This window comes from Rhynchophorus ferrugineus, unplaced genomic scaffold (genome assembly GCF_030347505.1).
Source record: "Rhynchophorus ferrugineus isolate W39M unplaced genomic scaffold, kcgeb_rfMv2 rfM1, whole genome shotgun sequence".
Lineage (NCBI taxonomy): Eukaryota > Metazoa > Arthropoda > Insecta > Coleoptera > Curculionidae > Rhynchophorus > Rhynchophorus ferrugineus.
Window position 1 is genome coordinate 47,495,705 of NW_027472580.1, and position 24,697 is coordinate 47,520,401.

A 24,697-nucleotide genomic window follows, 5' to 3' on the forward strand; every position below is an offset into this window, starting at 1 on the left:
TTAATAAAACGTTAATTAAAGTTTACAGACGAAAAATGAAACTCGTGTTTGAGTTAATTTCGGTATATTTTTTTCGAATCTCAAAGTATCCATTTATCATTTCACCTTCTTTTTCAGATAGAAATTTGCAAATCAAATGTCAGATAATTGGAAATTAATTGCAGACGAATAATGTACCGGGTCTTTAATAGATGTCGTCTTTAACGAAAATGAATTTTAGGCCGAGAAAGATAAACGATCTCCTCTAGACAATAGAAAAGAACTTCGGAATACAAATGAACAGTGTTTATTTTCGGAAAACTGTTTATTGTGTACCGAGAACATTTTTTGTGTGAAAAACTTGATTAAAAAATGAATGAAAATCATTTGTGACATTACATAATGTTTTTTAAATTCCGTATTCTATTAGAGACGAATCCTGTTGACTTCCATTCACTATAAATCCGTGGAGTAAAGAAACATTATTATTTGTCATAGAAATAAATTGAGCTTGATCTTGTTTACAGCGAGAAGAGATACTATCCTCTTACTTAGTTAGAAAGCTTCTTCTCAATAAGCGTTGGGAACTATCGACTGAAACCAGTCGAAACAGTGGATAGTCAAACAACTAGCGACTGAAAATAGTAATTACTATAATCAGTCAATCAGTCAGTTTTTCAATTCGTAATGTCAGGCGAAGATTTACGAATCCTTTCCTGTATAAATTGTGAGAGAAGAAAGGACGAAGACAATTGCTTGGGGCAGTTAATTTTATATGTGCTTATATTTTCCAACAGTAGTATAAGCGAGACGGAGATGTATTAATTCCTTCACGAACTAACATAATTTTAAAAATGGGAAGGAAAAAAATAATTACTGAATACTATTATAATAATTATACATAACATGTAATTTATAATTTAATTTTAGACAAAGTAGAATTACTTTTATATTTGAATGTTCTGTGTATCCGTGAAAAGGAAGGGCATTTTTATATGGAATGGAATAATACCCCTCAAATGTTTTATTGTATTTTAATGTGTTAATTGCTATTTTTGAATAATATTCTATAATAAATATAGACAATATAATAGAACTTATAATAGAACGAAACACACCTAAAAATTAAAAATGTATAATAACGACAAATACTATATAAAAATAAAACATAAACATAATCATAGAAAAAAAGCAAATCCATGACATACTTAAAAATGATCTGAATGATATGATAAAATTGCTTTATTTATTATTGAACGGAAATATTTTTAACAAGATCGCGAGAGTAATCGAAATATTACCTATTAATGTTATAAAAACAGTCAAAATATTATTTATCAACCCAATTTTGATTCTTTTATCCTATTACATTAACAATTTTGAAAAATATCTTACCAAAATGCTATAATATTAATATACAATATGTTATTATTTACATGCAAACTACGAAAAAATTATAAAACGACATATATTACATATAAATCTATGTTAGCATAAATTAGGTACATTTTTGTCAAGATCGCGGCTAGGACGATAGAGCCAGAACATTAAAAATCAGTCGAATGAAACAAGTAGGACCAACAATAGTAACTAAAAGTATGACTGAAACTAGTATGAAAATAGCGACTGAAAACAGTCAACTGAAACAGTCACTAGTAAAAAGTAGTAAATTCAGGCAAACCAAAAATAGCTACTGAAACAGTCGATAGTAAAAAGTAGTTAACTACTAAAGTGGATAGTCAATTTCAGTCAATAGTTCCCAATACTATTCTCTATTCTCATTGTGTTTTTCAATTTCTTCAAACCAAGAGGTAATATCGTTCACGGAAACATACATCAACAGCTTTCGGGATTATAATTTCAGGGTTGAAATATTCTTTTGTCTGATCGATGCCAGAATAATATCTTCATGGGTGAGAAGATATTATTCTAGCGGCATTTTATTAACCTATTTTTTTATATTTCAATCCTTGATAACTAGGTTGATGCATTCTCTAGCTCATAGTTAGCAGGAACTATACAGCAGTCATTGAAAATAATATCATTCACATGTGAATTGTATTAATTTCTTTATTTAAGTACCAACATTTATGAATAATTTGGTATAAATCTTGGTATTTGATGAATAGAAAACATGAAGTTTGACATGACGTGATATTACCTACCAAACATAAAGAAATCACAATGGTATTACACACGTTTGTAACGTTTTCTTGATTATAACATATAAATCCTAATTCCTGCGATGGACAAGGTAGATGAAATATCTATAAGCACTCACGGGTTTGGATATCTGAATAAGAAATATCCTAAATTCTTCAAGATAACAATTGCAATACGTCATAATAAAATACTGAGAAATTGTAATTAGTCAGGGTAATTGTTAGAGTAAGTGTATGGAATCACACAAATAAAATAGAGAACAAAACGATCTAACTCTTATGTGAAAAAAGAACAAGGGAACTGTCAATGAGAATCGATAGAACATAAGAAACGAACCGAAATATTACGGAAGTTGAAAATATCTTGGGAGTAATACATCAACTTTAATAAGAACTATTCTCCAACATATCAGGACAACTTATATTATATATATTTAATAAATATATTTAAATATTAAATTAAATCAATTTAAGATTAAGTTTAGCCTAACTTACATACTTTTATATTTTACTAAATAGTTTTTAAAAAACTATTTGCGAATACTGGGATATATATTACACATAATATATTTATTTAATACTTAGTGAACAGTTATAGTTGCTTTACTGTTATACTTATAACAAATACATGTTCTTTTACAATGATTTCAAATATTTTTTATCCTATGGTTTTCATCATTTTTCTCCCCATCCTATAGTTTTCACTGTTAATTAAACTATGAAGAAAAACTGATAATGAACTAAAGTTTTATACAATAGATACGATCAGACTAGATTATTACTATAGTGAGTTGGTAAAAAAATTCGAAACTAATACTTGGAAATAATATATTTCAAGTATACTGCTCAACAATGAAAACATTTTCGTTATAGCACATTTCTAGTTCCTTCTGGTGGAAAAAAATTAATTTTTAAAAACTATGTGAAATTAAATTCAAATGAGTAAAATGTAGAACACTCTATAGAAATATAACAAATAAATATCAATCCTATAACCCAAACCACTGACGTCAAAAATAATATAAAACAATTAAATTGATAATGAGTGCGGAGAAAAATCACTTAAGGCAAAAAAGCCGTAAGGGGAGAATAACAATAAAAAAAGACCTTCGAGACGATATAGTTAAAAAGTCTTCAATTTCCTATAGAAATAGCAAAAAGCAAATATTAGACCTGACGATCATCAATCTTCCGGAACAAATCAACAGTCGTCTATCAAAAAACCCATCAGTTATCATTAGAAAGCAGCCTGATCGAACTAATAAGAAAATATTTATATCGGAAAATGGGCTACTCAGAAATTTCTATTCACCCGATATTACGGCTTTGCCTTTTTTTATATGTGTACACTTTTCGGCCCTTAGCTTCATATTTTTATTATCCAGGGTTTACGAAGTAATTCATTTTTTTATAAATATTGTATAATAATTAAGGATTTTATTAATATTTTAATAACATGATAATATAATAAGAATTAGTGTAGCAATTTTTATTTACATATTCTATATTTAAATTAAGTATTTAAAAGAAAATATTAAAAATTTATTTTGTTATATTTAATATTCAATAATATATAATTTAAACGAACATAATTAATTAATTTTTAAAAATTGCCAGGTTAGAAACAAATATGTCAGGTTTTAATCACTTTAATTAATTAGTGTTAATATCTAATTGTCAATAGTGTCACCATTAGTGGATTCGTTGCAGCTTAGTGGCTTTATCAGCCAACAAGTAAACACATCTTTTTATACCATGAAATATAAAGCATTACTTTGGCCATTTAAATTTAATTTTGGGTATCAGGTTTGACATTTATACGCTTTTTAGTATATTTTTTACTTATCTGCTTATTGGGTTACCAAAGAATTCAGCTTTATTTTACTATTAATAATACGATGCACTATAATTATCTTTCTACCAGTCATCATTTCGGATGTTTTAAATTTCCTTGTTTTTATATATTATGCGCTTGCATGTATATTGATCTACTATATCTATTGGCCAAATATGAAGTATTAATTGTTAAACAATGTGACTAAAGGATTATTGAAGATGATTTTAAACTATATTTTTTGTTTGAAGAAACCTACTATCGAATGTTAACAACAATTTACGATGACTCTGCTCTATTATTTCCCAATGTTTGTTATAACGATTTAAAAGTTGTATTGATGTCAATAATAAAAAGAGCCTCGGGGACTAAAAAAATTCGAAAATAATTAATTACAAGACCTGTTAGACGAAAACCAAGTTTACGTTTACTAAAAATATTCACTACTTATCAAAAAAATATACTTTAAGTTATTTAAAATAAAGTCAGGAAATATCTTTCCTGGAATGTAGTTAGGCGGTGAACGTGAAATAATAAAGTGGGTACTACAAAATGTATCTATGCCGCTGAGAAGTAATTCTAACGAGAAAAATCGCAAGAGAGAAATTGAGATATCGAGCTGTAAAAGGGTATCAATTTGTTGCATTACTTACACATTCAAGCGAACGGTCTGTCAGTTTTTTCACCCTTTCGATTCCAAAGATAAATGGAGAATGAAAATTATATAGTCATGGAGGATACTGTAAAATAAATTAAGAATTGATTAATTTATAATATAATTTCATAATATTTTTGATATAATTTGAAGAGAACTGAAAGTTTATATAAATTATATGGAAAGTTTTGTTATAAAAGCACCTAGAGGAGGAAGTCCTTAATAACGAACACCTTAGGGTTTTAACATTTAAATTAAATTAAATTAAGTAGCTGCAAGAGATGAGAATGCATTTCTTACATAAAAACTTTAAAATATTAGTTTTAGTTTAAGTTTTAATAAAAAAAAGGACACATAATACCAGATGGTACCGAACTGATATTAGAAATGGTCATCTTTTTTATTACGGTTTGTATCACAAATAACTTATTTATTACGTTAGTTTGTAAAACTAGGGGGATAGTGTTTGAAAAATAATTTATTCTTAAGGGTATGTTTGATAATTTTTTTTGTCTGATTATCCAGAAAAGCCTTTTGGATTAACTATACCATGATATACTATGGGGCCCCTACTGTGTCATTAATACATATTATATACCGCGATTAATATGGCTTAATGTTGACGTTTTTATTATAATAGAATTGTGTCAGTGCTAGAATCTGCACAGTCGTTAGAACAAGTTAGCACTTCTTTTCGTTAATAAAGAATCGTTTTCAAATAAAATAAAGGATTTAGTTTTAAATCCTACACGTTTATTAGTGACATTAATGTCATTAGTGGCGCATTTCGTATGATTCTGGAAAATAGCGCTGTTCTCTTCTAAATTCATTCCACTTAACTGCAATCCACTTGCTTGTCATGAAAAAAAGCAGCTTATCTAGAAAATAATATTGACGATCGTTCTGCAGTTAGTCGACATAGTTACGTGGAGGTTGAGCAAAAGTATTCTAGTTCAGGCTGCAAGATTACCAAAGGTGGATTGAAGCCAGAACCATTTAAAAAACTTTAACTATTTTTATGCTTTAAAACATATATCTTGTCCATGAATTCATGGCAAACAAATCGAAGTTTATAGTGAAAGGTTACCAAAAGAGCACTGAACTTGCTGTGAACTAACCTAACCTTCTGGAATTTTAACATACGTTTGTAGTTCATGGGGTACGGATATTAAAGGCTGATTGCAATAGCTTAGATGCTCAGCTGTTCGGTATTGGAATTTGGAGACATCAAAACTTGCGAAACGATTCCATATAGGCTATATTGTCGACATTTCAGTAATAACATTAAAAATATTTTAAAAATTATACAATGAGAACTGGCGGACGAAGGTGCTTGTGATACTAACAAATAATTTAATTGCAATCTTATGTCGCCCAGACTGGCAAATAGCCATCTATAAACCTTTTCAACATTTCTGCTGGTGAAAGATATTATATAGCGCAACTAATATGGACTACGGACAATACTGGTATTCTAAGAAATCAGTGTGGTCTCAGATGATGTGATGTGACGAGTGATTTATTTATATTTTATTAGTCATCATTTATATTAGAACTGGAATGGACCGGCAGTATTGTCTGTGAACCAGACGGCACATCTTTCCGTTGAAACAAAATAACTTTCAAGTAAAATTAAAAGTTTTGTTTGAAACATTACAGGTACATTACAGGTCAAACGTATATCATATTTGAAAAAGTATAATATTTTACTGTGCGTAACATACATATTGTAAGTAGGTTTGTACCTTTTGCTAGCAACCAAACGTTGCGTTTACACCAGTCAATAATTCGGAATATAAATACACAAAAATATAACGAAACCTTTACATTACTAAAAAAGCGAGCAGGAAGTTAGAACGCAGTTAGAATATGGCCTGATGGTACAATTTCTTTTAGAGAAAAGGAAGACAGCCACTGGTAGATCAATGTAAAATATTATTTGCTGTTTATTATTGCCCTTTGCTCAAAAAAGTGACAAGAAAAGTTCAAATCAATTTTGTATTTGTTATGAGCATTTGGTTGAATACAAAACAATCGTTAATTACTTCTTACTTGCCGGACTGTTATTTTTGACTTATTATTATTCCTAATCCTAAAAAATAAAGGCGAAAGAAACATTTCCTATGAGAGTAACACTTTGATATATATTTTGTAATATTCCTAACTATTTTGGCTAAATATTTATATACAGATTAATATATATAAATATAAAATTTTGTTGACTATCTATTATAAAAATCCAAATAAATTGAATCATGTTTCCTACTATCAATAATTATGGCTTGTCGTTCGCATCAGCTTTACTATATAAGCATAAAAACAAAAAATAGTACATCAATACGAATGATTGTGATAATTCATAAAAATTAAATTCGCATATTAAAATCAAGATCACAGTTTAACAGTCAATAGAAAGATTTACGAACTGCCAAACTTATTGCAAATCATCCTGCAGCTTTTCGTTGATTATGTAGCGATAAGCATTGGTCTAAATAAACATTTAATAAATTAGCTTTATGATTGACTGATAAATCAACCTCTTTGATTTTAGATCAAGTTAAGAGTAACTTCTGACTAATCAGTACAGTTGCTTGATTTTGAGCCTAATCTGCTCTAATTTTTGTCTAATATGATAACATGGTGATTTTTAATCTACCATCGAGATGAATGCCGAGATATATAGCTGATTCTGCTATTCCTGAGGAATCGGGATCCATCATGTGATATAATAATAGGTTTTTGTCATTTCATCACATTGCAACATTAATTTGGACAAATTTGGTACTACTAAGCTCTATTTTCTAGTCTATAGTTCATTTGTTGACTGGTAGTTGTACTTTTTCTACATCCACAGCACAGCCTGTTATATATATTTCGTCATGATAACTATGTGATAAGCAAATATTTCTTATACAAAAAAAGTACTGTTTCTCTTGTTCTTCAGATATCAGTGTAAAGCAGATACAGGAGTGGTCCCAGACAGTACTCTGGGGAAAACCAGTCGAAATGGTTCTAAGTATTGAGAATGTACGTTCATGCGAGACTCTAAATTTTCTTTCGAAAATATATGATTCCAGCAGTTGGCAGCAATTCCGTGATAGAAATTGGCTCATTTGGTAGATTAATTCCAAATGCTACACCCGGTCGAAAGCTTGTGATATGTCCAGGAATATTGCAGGGCAATATTTATTTTCTACAAATGCCTTTTAATCCACCGCTGCTACTCTGTGCGCTTGGTCTCTGGCTATTCTACTGCATTGATAATTGGTGAGGCTAGATCTGATCAATAGGCCTTACACGGGAGAACTTTTGATTCTAAAGTCAAGAGGTTAAAGCTGACTTTTTATTAATAGTATGTTTTTATGCAATGTCGCCGCCAACTACACTAAACTTTAAGTGTGTTTAATCGTTGACTATATAATATACCACACTCACTATTTGGCTGTGAAGAAAAATTCTCTAGATGTATTGTCTAGAATATAAAGTCGCATGAATAAGAGATTATGTAGCTCATATAAACTTAAGATTTGTTTTTCTAAGCCTTTTATTTTCGAAAACTATAAGAAACCTTAAATGTTTCTCTTTTAAATATAATTTAAGCTTGAGGAAAAAATTCGTGAAAATAAAGCCGTTCGTTGACGTTTTAATATATCCTCAAATAACCAAACTTAATAAGTCAGTATGTATATACGAATTCGGAAAACCTTTTAAAAAAATATAAAGAACGGTATGAACGGCAAATAACTTGGAAAAATCATGTTTAGTTTACTCCCAAGTTCGAATCAAACGATTATTTATCAACCTCTGTTAACAAAAAACGCAGCGCATGTCACAAGTCATAAGCGAGTCTCCTCAGAGGCTCAACAAACTTTGAGTTTGCCATTCTCCACCAGTTCGAACGTTGCGACGCCTGCACGAAGACGCGCGTACACTCGGCGTCGGCGTCGTATCATTTCGCTACGTCCGTTTTCGGTTTTGGAATTTCGTATTTTCGCGTTTCGTTGTCGGCAATACCGTTCATATCTAAACTAAAATATACGAGATAACCACTGTGAAATTTTGTCCGGATATTTCTGTGATTGTTTGTTGATGGTTTAGTGCCTACTTCGGTTTTGAACACATTTGTAGTCTCGTCAGGAAATAATACCAATAGAAACATGAGAGCTGTTATTTTGATAGTTACATGGGGTGAGTGTAAATTATTTAAATTTTGTAATGTAGATTCTTTGTCAAAATTTGTTGAAATTTTCGAATCAAACCTTTATACATTTATTTGCTGATAATTTGTTTTTCATGACTTATATACTCAACAACACATTTCTTATCAAAATAAATATATGTTCTACTAAAAGCCATTATTATTTATCGTAATATAAATTTTGTATTAAATATTAATAAAACCCTTAACAGTTATTCAAATTATAGAAGCCGCTGGTTATAACAATTGCAGAAATACTGGTCTGTTTTTATTTATAATCAAACATTATAGACAAAAATATTATAGAAATATTGCTTGTGATGATTGAAATTATACAATAATACTGCTGTTTAACAAATATGAATTATGCTATTGTTATAATTTAAATAAGCGATAAAATTAGTTATAAATAAACGTTACATACTGCTAATGTGAGTTATTTTATTAATGTTGTTTTTGTAGCAACTGACAATAGAACAGTGGCAGTACAAAAAAATTGCGGAAAATAACATAGGTGTTTACTTAGTTTAAGTTATTTTTTAATTTGTTTATTACATTAATTTTCGTTTTAAATTTACATACAAATTAAGTATTTTTTATTAGTAAATAGAAAATTATATAGGCACTTTAATATGAAATGTAAGAAATAACAAAGTGATAGTTCAAGTGCAAATCCTATTTTTTGTTGTAATGTTAATAATGGTGCCGTATTTTATATGATGTAAGCGACATTTGTTAAATATATTTTGAGATAGTAATCAAATAAGTAACTAAATTGGTACAATAAGTAAAATTTGTCGTCGTGAATTAAATGTTTATAATTTAGAAAATTATGGATAATTTTTAATAAATTATACAATAAGTTTTATAATATCAGAATCTTAAATACATACACAGATTTATTGAGAAAGTTGGGGACCATTTCTTTTATAAGGATTGTACATTAATATTGGTTTTAATTAATTAAAATTTATATAATATTGTTTAAGTATTTCTGGCTAACGAATACATTTCATGACAGCCTCTCCACTGCTAGCTATTCGTCACTCATTATTCTTCTAAAAATAGTGGTACCCTTTAGCTATTTCATGTGGTAACTATTGAAAGAAATGACTGGTCTTAATGCATGTACACTAGAAATTTGCATTAAATCATTCCCATGTGTCATTTTAGGGATTTTCTTTTGATTTCGTTTTTCAATTATAACTGTTTGAAGCTCTTTATAAACCACAATAATTCAGAGCAACGTTTCAGAGCATTTATAAAACTCTATTATATATTCATAAAACATAATTAATTATCCTAATAATTCTTATCTGGTATATAGAAAACTTGTTCAACAGGTTAATTTACATTTTTACATCTTATTTTGGTCGCAAACTAATTAATATTGCACCAATATATAATTCAATCTTTGAAACCGTTGAATCATTAAATCTTTATATTAGATTTATTTTCAGCTTATACGAGAATATACTCTCAAACCCGTATTTTATATAGAATAGCTAGTACGATGAAGCTAAATCAGGAAACTGATGGATGTTAAATGAGATTAGGTAAATATTAGTAGAAAACGCTTTATACCGATGAAAAATCTAAAAGATATATGCATAACCCTTTAGTAATCTTCTTGATTGGCGGTATAGTCCAGATGAAAAAATCATAATAATCAGCATGTCCATAATCGAACAAACCATTAATATCATCTTGATATAGGGCTTGCTTCTTAGGCATGGTTCTTTCAATTTAGGATAATCTCTGTTAGAGTATTCACTTGATTAGTCGGCAGTTTCAGGGCACATGTATAGATTAATGTCCTACCTCTCCAAAACCATTGAATAAACATGATGATTTAACACGACATTACTTATTGAAAGAAATGTTCGCTTTTCTTTATTAGCGAGAGGAGTCTTTGTTAACAACAAAGTAATAGTCAATCCACCATTTTTCACCACCAAATCCTCAATTTAGTGGACTTCTGTTCCTGAGTTCTGAGATGACCAAGACGTTCTCCATCCTTCTTCCTAAGCTTTGTTTATATAACTAATGTGATTTAAAATTTATTCTGTAAAGAGTCTCAGCATTATATGCCCTTCTGATGAATAAACAATATGGAAATCTATGTATGGACTATTTCTCATTATCTAAACATAATCGTATAAAATGGTTCTAAGGTTTTCCTTCTGACTTATTTGAACATCTGGTGCTTACTTGTTCTAAATTATCGTTTTCTGGTCAGAAGGGTTCCTTTGGAAAATGTATTTAATATTTAAATAATTTATAATAAAACTAATAGTAATATACCTAATAACATTAATAATAATAATAATTATGAAATAACAGTATATGTAGTGTCTAGTAAACATTTACTGTTTTTTAATTTTTATATGAGGTTTGAAATTTTATTTAGCAATAAATATTTAAAATCAAATTTTTAGTATCTTAGGTTATGTTACTTTTTTACTATAATATGAATACAAAAATATATAAATTTTATATTAAAAGTTATATGCAGTATTATAGGAAATATAGATTATATTTCAATAATATTTTTTATAATATATTAATAATGTTTAATAATATATTTTTGTGATATTTGACTGAGTGGAATCATTGAGCATATTTTAAGGTTATATCTTTATTTAAACTAAAAAAGTTGTTGAAACTGAAATATATATTAGTTTTGCAGCATCATATTTATTGCCGGGGCTGTGACCTATTGACTATATATTTCTGGCGGAATAGTCAGCAAGTAATACCAGATGTAGATTTTTTACTATTAGGAAATATTTTTATTCGTAGATCCAATTAATCAAATATGTTAATATTTTGGTATGTTATTTTCTGAAATATAAGCCTATATAGAAATGATTAATTTTTTGAGGTATATGTTTTAAAATTGATCCATATTACCAATAAATTATAAACAAGTAAACACAATTGATGAAATGGTGACATGATAATTAATGAGATGAAATTATTTTGTAATAGTTCTCTAAGTATCCCGTTTATCAACATAACCCTGTGTAATATTCGTAAATGTAGGAATGTATTTTACAAATAGTCCCTGTATTAGATACCAAATACTACAATTACCGATACGTTTTTCTTGCCGTGTTGAATTTAGCAAGGCTGGAAAAAGGAATGAAAGCCCGAAGGGTAAATTAAAGAAAGATACAAAGGAGAAAAAAGCGCCATCTCAAAAGACCATCGCGGTACGGAATTTAAATAAATAGGAAGTTTCAAAGGAGTGAGAGAGGAAGAGAGAAGACAGTTTGAATGAAATTTAGAAGCGGCAAAGAGATCCTGCCCGTTATTGGTACGAATAACGAAGGTAGTTTAGGTCTATGGCGGTCTTTGTGCCGGCTTAAATGAAACTAAGCAGGTTTAAATTTTTCTTATAGGACTTTTCCTGGGGGCAAAATAAAAGGTGCAAAATGTCCGCCTCCGTCTTTTGTTTAAAATTTTCATACGTCGGCTGGTCGTTATTTTCTTTGATATTGCAGTTTTGTAAAGATTTCTAAATTGTTGGTTCTCCATATGTTATTTACAGAATATTTAATTATTTCAATTTATAAATAATATATTATAAATTTACATTTTATCTTACACATTCAAGTTATGAAATATGAAGGGGTTTACACATACAAATTATTTATTTACTTTAACAAACAATTTTATTTAAAACATAAAAAAACAAAAAAATTATTTACTTTAAAGTACTATTTCATTTTATTGAAATAATAAGCGACTATAATAAGCGGATATAGAGCGACAGTGAGGATTTAAATTTATTCTAACATAAACCAAACTGTTTATGTGTAGATGCCTCACTCATCAGTACTATTTAATATTAACATAAGTGAATCCTCATCTTTGAATACTCAGTTTTCGCATTCAAGCCCGTTAACAATCACGTGATATAACATACATTTATACGTATTTTAGTCACAAAGTAGTCTTAATGCCGCTCGATGGTCTGCCCTTAAGCTAACCTTACTAGGCTGTGAAAAATATGTTCACAAAAAACATTCAGTCTCAGCCAGCCTAGTTTCTGGCGAAACTGAGAAAATAGACAATTACATTAATCATACTCATAAAATTACTACCATGTGCCAGCATGATTTAAATCCACTCTACATCAGCAGTAGAAGAGTATATATACTAGGTGTACAAATAACTCTCTTATGTTCAACAAAAAAAATGTCTCCAGTTAGGTATTAAAAAATTGTTTTATTTAAATACTTATATCTTAATAGTGGGCATCTAGTAACAGTATAACCTTTTAATCTTTTATTTTATATGTTTATTGTGAAGGAAATGAGAGCAGATGAGACAAATCGATTGCTTTTAGAAGCACCTGATTATAGTAACTTAATTTGCGGAAGTTATTTGAAGTTATTTCAATACGAAGCAAATTTAATATCGAATACATAAAACATAACAGGTCCTCCAAAAGTGTAGGAAGCAAAATGGAGAAGTCATAAATTGTAATTCATGCATTTAAGTCAAGTATTTAATACAAATTCTTTTTATAGGAGTGAATGAATGTTATGAGAGAGATGATCCCATGAAGTATATATTTGTAGTGGTCGACTGATGACTCAAAGCTTTGTAAAACGGACTTACAAAACTACAATTACAATTACGTAACTAATTTATCCTAATACTTCTCTTGTAATCTTGAAAGTAACATTTTGTTAAGTCTATATATATTTTGAAGAATTTTTAAAAGTTTTATAAGTAATATAAAAAGTGAGGTCACTTCCTCGGTTGACTTGAACTGTTTTCTTCCGATCCTGCATTATTAACTAAATACAAAATTAACTTATTCGAGAGAACATCTACTGCCACGACCATATCAATTCTAATTTTTATATCCTGTTTTATTTCTTGTAAACCTCATATATTCATATTTGGAAAAGTTGAACTAGTATACTGATCAGGTCGGTAGTTCCACAGAGTTTTCCAGTCGCCATTGAATCGTTTCACGTCTACGTACATACAATTACTCTTCATGTCTGATTTCTCTAATGTAGAAACAGTAAAATCCATGTTTCATGCTGCTTTCTTTGTGCTCTCTCAATCTACTGAAATCAATTTTAGAGAACATACACCTCCCACCTTACCATCATAATAATTCGTTCATGTGCTTTTTTTCTTGCCTTTGGAAGAGGAAATTTTATTTCTCCACTTGATAAACTTGTGTAAAGAAAGGCGGATAATGCCATGTTTTTCGGAACATATTGTTTTAATTGTTTTTTTTTTCTGTCGCTGGATTATAAAACGATATTCACGCTTCGTCTACAGTTATGTATTGATATATAAAATCTTCGATATAATGACAAATGGATGGTTGTATTTCCATTTATCTTTGCGATAAATGTTCATTGCGATTAGTCTTAGCTGAGAACGTAAATGGCAATCATGTAAAATTTTTACAAACTTAATATTTGTACAAGCTTGGAAACAGGAAGATAACTATAAGTTAATCAATTTTATAAAAAATTCAAACTTTATACATATATTTCGAGATCTTTGATTGTAGTTTGTTGCTTAAAATAATATTGATTATTTGAAATATTATACATAGCACAGAAGTGAGAATAATTGTGGTTCTTCGAGTACTGTCACCTCCAGTGGAAATCCCAGTCACTATTTAAGTTGTCCAATATAGTTATGTTTAAATTAGTTTATAAGTTGTAGTAAGTTGTAATCTTCTTAATTTATCGGTCAATAAAAATTAAGGGCTATATTGGATATAACTAAGATTACGACAAAAAGAAAATAAGGAATTATTTTATATCCAAAAACAAATGATTTTTGATCTTATAAACCTCCTATCTATTCACCTTCTAAGGAACTAGTTTGAAAGAATAAACTGTCCTCACTAATTCATCATGACAGTCAATCCATATCCAGTGCTCAGGGCGAGTTTATACTTCTTAATCAATACGCTGGTGTTGGTGCTGCAAGGCTTCCAATATATTCTACACTAAATTTCGCCACTTCTGGTGATCAGCAGCAACTGTAGCTGCTCGCTAATTTTAAGCAATTTTACCCAAAATATCGACTTGTGGGGATTTCGTCCACCTTTAATTCGACAGAAGTGTTGAAACCATTATAATCTATGCCACTAAATGTATTAATCGATGCGCACTGATAGCCACATCTTAAGCGATCTCAAAGAGAAATACGTAGGATTTGCCTCAGTTATTGCATTTGAAACACCTCTAGGCAACAGCTGTCAGACTACAAGAGTGTTCAAATCTTGGAACAATGCAAAAGGACTGGAAAATATATCGTTTCAAAATAAACGGATATTAGCCTTGTTTGTAATATTTCCTCTCCACCACTTGAACCATCTAAGCGAACTTCCTGTCGCTTTGCCGATTCGACTTATTAGTTCAGCAGTAGAGGCCTCTCTCTTTTCCTGTATTAGAGATCCCAAATAGTTTAATTCTTATTCATACTGTAACTGAAATCCATTGAGATATACAATAGTGTGCGATCAAATTCTTTGATCCATTCTGTTAGGCATCATTTATTCGGGGGACGGAATTAATAACACCACTTATGGCTTTGGAAGAAATGAGAAACTTTATTTAGATCTCTGGGCTTTTATACAATTTTGAACATCCTCGATACAAATTATAGCGCATTCTACTAGTTGTTCTTCTTCACCCCATCTCAATTTAAATGTACCTAACGACCTAACGGCCTAACCTAACCTAACGACTTAACACAATTAACATTATAAACAAAGAATACAAAAATACATTTGAATTTCCAGAATAAAACTGTTCGAATCTATAGATAAATTTATTAGAACTTGATGAATTTATTCCATGCCAATGGGTTGCCATTATAAAATGGTATGAATCCATTAAAACTTTTTCTAGTTGGTTACCATTCCAGTCTTCATAACTTGCTCCTTCAAGTCCACTATCGCCTTATACTAGTCCATGGTCCTTCGTACCACTGAGTTGTTATAGTACTCTTTTTTTGAAACTTTCCATGCCTCTTTTATTGGTCTATCTAAATATCTTCTAATCTATCTATAGCTTCTAGTACAACTTTAATTATTTCTTAACTGTCCCCTATATTAAAATTATATAACGGAACTTATATAAAACTGCATTTTAATCTTCCATGTGGTACATTTTAAATGATTTCTCCACTTGTGCTGATGTTAAAATTAATTTCAATCGGTGTTGTTATCTTCGATATTTCCTCGAGCAGTCATAACTGTAAGTTGTTCATCACTAGCTTTAATCTTATGGGACAAATTTGGATAAATATTTTACATAGAGTTTACCCGAACAATGCTTTATTGAATTGTTGATATATATAATTTACTGATATATCTTCCACTTTAAGATCCAATTGTGTTGAACTGATATTTATATCAAATTCTAATAGTTTGTAACTAAACTCTTCTTCACTGGTTTAGCTTCAATAGCTTTTTGTCCTACCCGTAGCTCTGTCGGATCCCATGTTTCTATTGTACTAGTGCTTCACTGGTTCTGTAATTCTATTGGAGCCCTGTGTTTCTAATTTTCTAATGCGTCACTGATCCTTGTAAATTGTTCTCAGCTGAGTTACTAAACTCTTGATTACTCCATCGATTATATATATTGATTACATCGATAATTTATATATGTACTTTACCGAACTCGAACTTTATATAATCTCCATTCCCCCGCACTCTCCGTCATCACCCCACTGGGTGATAAATAAAATGGGAAAAATAAAAGCACTAAATGGGAAGAAATTTCCCATTTATGCCGAGAAATCTGGACCCATAACCTATTACGGATCACTTATGATTCGGGACGGTTTCAGAATTTTTTTTCAATTTTGAAACAGGATACAAATTACAGCGCCCTCTACTAGTTGTTATTTTTATTTTCTATTATCTGGCTCTTGTATCGATATAAATCATATTTAACACCTTCTTCATTAATTCTCAAGCAATATGGCTCTACAATACGAACAATATCATGAAGAATACTACATATAATATAAATATAACTTGTTTGATTTTAAACTCTTGCCTGCCAAATAATTACACAGCCATTAAAATTCGAACTGGCGATATTCTTGTTTACTATAAAGAATAACATTCAACTAAATTTTATCACAAATCATTGATTTTAATTCCCCAATGACAAATAAATGACAACATACCTGACCGATATAAATTGCTTCTGTAAAATCAGCAAAAAATATAAATTAAACCAAACCAAGTATGCTTTCATTAGCCCTACCTAAGACGAAATCAATCGTTGTATTACCCCCGAACGTATCCGGGACATCTATCCGATTCCCGCCGAATCGAATGATTGGATACAACAAATAAATAAAAAAATAACGAGGCCACGTCAAGCGTGAAATGCCACGGACAAAATAACTCGAATAAAAGCCGTAAATTTTTAAAACTTGTTGACATTAAATCAAAACAAATTCGTGCCTGGGGAAGGGAGAGGACGTTCTGCACGGTCAAACGATTTTCGGAGTTTTTTTTTCTACGTCTTTTTATTCCATTTTTATTTCCCTTTCTGTTATTTTTCCCCATCTGGAAAATTATTTTCTTTTATTTTATAGACATATTTTCTTTGGGATTTAATATATTGTGAGGTTTAGAATTGAAAGGATTTATAAATATTTATGTATATTTATAAATATAAATAAAATTGATATTTATTTCGGACATGTTAACCTCTTGTATTCTGTAGTGATTAGACGTGCTGCTTAATGTTTACATCAGATAGAGCATTAATCACTAGCTATTCTGCGAAATCTAATGACTAAGGAGTGACCAATTTGTCAGATTCTACACTTTTGCCTAAACAATTACAAAAAATTTTAATACTCGGAGTGGATTTAAACCCGAGAAGTTCTTGAAAGGTGCTATGGTCATGTAGAACTATCATTGTAGGAAGAGAAGAATATGAGAGATGATGATGATATAATTATAAAGGCCCCTTCTGAAGTGGCTTGGACCTAGTAAAATGTGCTAAATAAACTTCGAAATAGTCCGTTTTTTTGCTTTAGTACCTTTACATTTTATCAATGTTAAACTATTCCTGTCTTAACTTGACATGATAATATAACAGGTGAAATCTCATCGTTTTATATCCCTTTTTCATACTTTTTCTCAGCATTCAACATTTATTTCGATATTTCTATCAGCTCTTAGTTTAATGTTCTCTTTATTACGATATCAGATCAACTTGAGGTTTTAATTTGGAGCTATTAAAAAAGCCATGGATTGTCAACTTAAATGTCGAGAACAAACCCATCAACTTGGATCTTAAATCTCAGTAAAATGTGAAGTAGGATTTAGTTATCAGTTAAGTGGTGATTGACATGATAAAACTTCAATGCAGAAGTCTTCTTGGATCTCATCAGGGTCTTTGACAAAATATACCATAATGATACAATTTGCATGGTAATCAAATTGATCTCGTAAACCTCGTGCATTCATTTCGGGAAAATCGATTATATGAAGTCGCTGTTGCTGATTCTTTTCAATTAGGATGTAAATGTAATCTGAAGTTTCACAGGATTCCCCATACGCTTCGGCACTCTTTCATTTTTACACGGTTTATTTCCCTAACTTTGCAACAATAAAATTTGCAATGTAACTGATTCGTCGATGTGCATCAATGCTGAATGCTGTACTATCCATCATAAACATACATGAGTTCTAAAACTTTAAATCCAATCAAATTGTTCAAATTTTCCTGTTCAAAAATTCTAAAGCGGTTTTCCATCGTAAAGGTTTCTTTGCTTTAACCAAGTTATTGTTTTAAAATATTCCCATTCATTGATACAGAAAAGTTATATACCTCAGAACTCACTTCAACTGCCATCTAAGATCTCTTTCTTCCTCGTGTAGATCAAGTAAACTACGAGTCCCAAAAAATCCTTGTTTATCAGGCTATGATGTGGTCTATTTTCCTATTGTGTGTTCAAAAATAAGACGTTGAAGATGATTTTGAATATCCCATGGTATGTCGGGCAGTGGTAAAACGAGAACTCAGAGACTAAATATCTGAGTTCACAAATGTAATCATCGAAAAGCTCATAAAATATACATCCGGCATCAATAGAAGCTTAATTCACATCTCCCTCTAAGCTACTACAATGTCATTTTGCAATAATATACCGAATCCCAGCCACAACTTCAGTTCCAATTGGTAAATTGCATATTGCCAGCCCGAACTCACGGAAAAGCTATACAATTATTGTGCTCTGAGCGACATTCCTCATCAAGCGCATCAAATGACACTTGATCAACTTGAATTAATGAAAACAAACCAATGTTTGGGCTTACCCAATCTGGTTATTGGTGTGACTGGTCGAGACCCTGGTAGGATTTGAGCACTTGACTATTACAGGAGTTACTAGAAATTTTTAAGTATCAACTGGTATACCAACACCAACGTTTTCTTATGTGGGGGAGAATTGTTACATTGGTACAATCAAAAGGCTTTTGAAGCCATTTTTAAATTAAGGAAACAAAAATCTGTGTCATAATTTCTAAATGTATTTATAATATGGCTAAAGAGTGACTCTTGTGTAAATTGATAACAAATTTATTTTATATAGATGTATTTGGTAACATTATACCTTTAAACTTAATGTTATTAATACAAAATTATAATTAAAATATAGGTGAGAATCTGGCTTAAAAATAAAATGTCAAATAGAAACGGCTGATCATTTTATTATAAATACCAAATACTTTTAATTGATCTTTAAAATTGTTTGTAGTATCTAGATTTTAGCTAGATACAACTATCGCTCTTTAACAATCCACAATTTGAAATTTTTAAATTGTTTTACTCAAATTGTTTTTCAGTAAAAATCGAAAGCTGTATTCTGCTGAATAAAGCAACAACTTAAATAAAATTTAGTACATGTCCAGCTTTCAAAGTCTTATTAAGAAGAAACCAACACATGACCTATCTTAACTATCTTTCAACGACAACGGTATTTCATAAGATTTAAAACAACAAATCAGGAAAAAACGCGTTCAACTATTAGTTATAATTCTTTAGTTTGTAACCTATTTGTCCAATAATAACCGATATTTTAATTAATCCTATTTGTTTACAATACTTATTGAGTGCTTTAATGAGCATATTTAATGAACCGGCAATGTTGCATAAACGGATAATATTTGATGAACCGGATAAAACTGTAAAAACATCAAATTTGATAGGCTTTAATTAACATATATAATATACATATGATTTCCAAACTGTTATTGTATAATTTTAAAAATTACTGACCATCATTAACTTTAGCATAAACTACAGGTGGCATTTTTGATATCATTGTTAACGTGTGAAATATATAAGATTTTTAGGGAATGTTAAAATATAAATTTATACAATATGAAAGTAATATTCTCTAATCTATCTAAAAATGCTGAATAATATACACAACTCCGTAACAGGACCAACTATACATTGTCCATAATGAAGAATATATATTATGTACAAACAGCATGAAATAAAGCTATAATTGTTCCCATATCTAAAAAGGAATGTCATAAATATTTTAAAAACTAGAAATATAAGTTTGCTATCACTTGTGGGAAGATGTTTATGGGCAATATATAAATGAGACTTCAAAGAGATCACGAGGAAACAAACCGAGAAGAGTCCTTAAAGACTATCGCACTCCGTCAGTTTATGGAAGAACATATTAGATGTGGAAAGTGTCATATTGTCATCCTAAGTAACCTTTTCCTGTCGAGTCTTTCTAGACTTCGATGTCAATTAGTTTAGTTTCTTTTCCTTCGTGTACCATTTTGTACGTTTAATTCAGAAAACCAAAGGAAATGCTGCAGTCTGCAAGGTAAATGTTATTTTTTAAGCAGCCAGATAATATATTATCTAATTTTATTGTCAATACTTGCTTTATGGGTGCAGATAAATATCATAGAGAAGCAGAAATACATTTGCAAGAGGAACGAATCAAAATTTATAATTGGATCAAGCAATAACGAATCGAACTGAATAAGATTGAGCTTAAGATGTGTCGATGACTAAAATAAATTAATATATTCCTACTATAAATAATATCTAAGTGTAATATGCTAATACAGCAAAATATTTGGAAATGATATCAGACACGAAGTTATGCTTGAAAGATTATGTGAAGAAAAAATAAAAAAAAGGAACTGGAAATTTAGATTGAAAAAAGACACCTATTGGAAGAAATTCTACGTGTCAATATATAATGATGTATCTTTGTATAGAAAAGTGTTTAAGCTTATGTCGACATATAGTGTAAAGATTGTGCAAAGAAGAGCAATTTGGGCAAAATTCTGGTTTGAGAACAAATTATTGAGAACTTTTAATGAATGTAATTAACTAGTTTCTGTCAAGCAAAGAAACACGATGCCATGTCCAGTCAATACAGTTTCTCGACAACAAGCATCTGAGAAAACCTAGGCTTCTAAAAAGACCAAATCTACATTTTGAGCTGGTCTAAACCCAGCGCTTAGTTCTAATATATGTCAGTGCTAATGTAAATAAAGTACTGGAACGTAACAAGTCCAAAAATATTATTTTTTTGATTTTTTTTAAATAGTACATCTATATAACTGATTTATCATTATATTTTAATATTTTAATTCATTTAAAAAATCTCTAATTAGTATTTTATAGATAAAATTCCAGGAATGTAAGGGTTCTATGTACTATATCGTCTATGTCTTACCTATCTATATCCAATATATGTATTATTATAGTTTAGGACCTCTTTAATAAAAGAAAGACCAATAGAAAGATGTTCAGAATTTTAATGTATTTGTACAGGGCGGTAATTTTGTGGATATATTTATACTCGTGTTAGAATGTTTGAATTGGAACAAAACCCTATTCATAGAGTACTGGGACCTATATAACTACGGTAAATAAGGCTAGTAATGGTTTGTGAGTTTCTTGGAATATTGTTGAGTTATGCTTGCTAAGCACAAATTGTGTTTTGCTTATGAATGTTCTTAAATCATAGCCATTTTTAACACAGAAAATTATTAGCATGTATAAATCAAGAAAAAGTGGAAGGTATTTAATATTTTGCGTAAGTACAGTTATACTTACCATTTTTTACCGGAGAATACATGTTTCGCTTGGTAACACGACCAACAAAACTTTTTTCTTCCTTTTCGCCACTTCCACATGAGATTATGTAGTTCTAATATATCCCAGTGTTATAATATTGTTATTTTATATCAAGCCTATAAATTAATTTTAAAGGATTTACAATAGAGTTACATTTGGTACATTTGTAACCAATATCATATTGAAACCTCACTAACAGGCTTCACTTTTCAGTATGTTATTTCGTCGAAGTGTAGATAAAAACATGTTTTCGCTGCATCGAACTCAATTTAAGGTGACTGAAAGGCGACTGAAGATCATAAAATGGTGTGTTGCGCTCAACATAGCAACAGTGCTCCAGCGATTTCGACACCTGAATATTGATTTCGACGTTTTAAAAACGGTGAATTTGACACCGAAGAGTAACAGCGTTCTGAACAGCTAAACAAATTTGAAAACGAGGATTTGAAGACAGTACTCGAGAAAACTATCAATGAGGATCGCTATCGACTGCAAATTATGCGTTTGAGTGAAGCACTGTGCGAAAACGACCAGAATGTGAACAAAGAGACAACAATGTTATTTTTCATCATGACAATGCTCGACCGCATGTTGGAAAACCGGTAAAAGCATATTTGGAAATCTTAAAATGGGAAGTGCTACACTAGCCGCCCTATTCCCCAGAGTTATTACTCTGATTACTACTTGTTTTAGCATATCAATCGTGACCTCTTGGAGTGGCCCTGTACTTCTTATTCTATTCTATACTTTGAATAAAATACACTGTACCGATTTTTCACAATAAAGCTTAAAATTTTTAATATTTTAAATTATTTTGAAATCCTATAACTATTTATTTCTCCGTCGTTTGTCTTCGACATAATTTAATATATTTCCGTTTAAATGAAACTCCCCATGATGATTTCGATGGAGTATAGTTGACGGTAAATCTCAACAAAAACGACGTGTATGTTACTAACATTAACTGTGGGGTTTTAATTAAATCTATAAAATGAAATCACTGCAAATCATCTCTTTCAAAAACAACATAAAGAAAAAACTTTCAGATTTCCAAGAAATAATAATTTTCACAGATTTATATTAGGTTTTTGTTTGCTATTATAAAGTAACTTATTCAATTCAGGGTCAAAATATTAGCTAACTAATACTAACAAACATAATTTGCTTGTTATATTTTTGAATTTTATGCATTTCAATTCATAAGTGCCTGACACTGTCACATATCTCAAGAGATTTGTTTAATTTTACGACAATAGAAAGGAGAAAAGCAAAGTTTGATTGTATAAGCACTTTAATACTTTACGCTTACTGAATATTTCGTATCAGTTTCCTTAAGGCTCTTTCATTTTCTTCACTTACAGCTCCCACTAATATTCTCAAAGTACTTTAATTATATTCTTAATACTAGGTTTAGGAATACCTGGAGAGAAGCTTTTCTTGTATCCCGGTCACTTCAACATTGATGGATAATATATTATATTATTATTTTTTGAGCGTAATTCTAGAAATATTCCTAATTCTATAAATTCTTAAATTTCTTGATAGTTTGGAACTTATTGCCGATATTTCCATCGATACTGTATGTCAGGCTAATGAAATACGCAAATATTACTTACATGTAGCCTGATCATTTTTCCCTCTGGAATCACTTTTTGTCCAATCATGGAATAGGTGCTAATTAAAAAGTTTAAATAATTTTACTACTGTCGAAAGAATTATGTTAATGTGGCAGGGATCCAATTAACAATCTATTTTCGTATTTCTTCAGCATTTTCGAACCATGTGCTACATGGATTTGAACAAGTGGTAATTAGAAGACGCTATGTCAGGTGAATAAATTTGGCGGCAGAATTTCTCGTTCGAGCTTTAACAGTGTATCTTTTCTAATTCTTGCAGTGTATTTACACTCGAAAGAGTCCAGCGTTCTGAAATAAGAGGATTACTTTTCGTGTGTTACTGGCTATTGCTTCATCATAAATAGACATCTACATAAATAGTTTAATTTTTAGTCAATTCATGTGGAGGCAAGCTTGCCTTTTGGTTTAGTCAATTGTAAAGGCATGGAAATGGCAGATTTATATACTGTTAAGCTGTCTAAAATTTTTTTGAGACTTTCGCTTGGGTTTTCGTCCTTGTATTGTAACTCGTTGTCTTCGAGGCTTTTTCGACCTCCAGGCCTATTGTTATTATTGAAATCACAAGCACTACTTTTAAATGATCGAAATCAAAACTAATAATTGGGATATGACGGATCAGCATTATTCAGAGTGATGGGCTGCAAGCAGTTGCTAGCACTTTTCAATTCTTTCTTCAAACAAACAAAAAATGATGTCAAAAATGCAAATGGAAAACTAGTATGTTACACAGAGAAATGCCAAAATCATCGAATTTAACTTTTATATTAGATTTTTTAATATCGATGATCCAAACTTGTGAACACCTAACATATAAATAAGTATTAAAATAGTTAAAACATCATACCTTTTCAATTATTAACTCAAATATATGTTTAATGCAGTTTTTTATTTAATAATACGAACACAATATTATCGATATTCTCCTGATATATTCAACAAGTCCTTTAGCGGTATTGTTATGTAATTTCAAAATTTATTGTATTTGATCCATTTCATTAAATAATATAAACTTTAATACGTTTTAGAACATACTTATCCTATTGACATCAACTGTTGGGGTAAAGTGAAGTAACTTAGGACCACATTA

General features: G+C 30.1%; 1 protein-coding gene across 1 annotated transcript in view; it reads left to right on the forward strand.

The window, feature by feature from the left end:
- Window positions 1-8,511: 8,511 nt before the first annotated feature.
- Window positions 8,512-24,697, forward strand: part of LOC143197942 (uncharacterized) — a 794,565-nt gene continuing 778,379 nt past the window's right edge. The window contains exon 1 of the mRNA XM_076406795.1: window positions 8,512-8,818. Coding sequence (XP_076262910.1) covers window positions 8,788-8,818 — 31 coding nt within the window. The 5' untranslated portion in view covers window positions 8,512-8,787. The remainder of the gene's footprint in view (window positions 8,819-24,697) is intronic.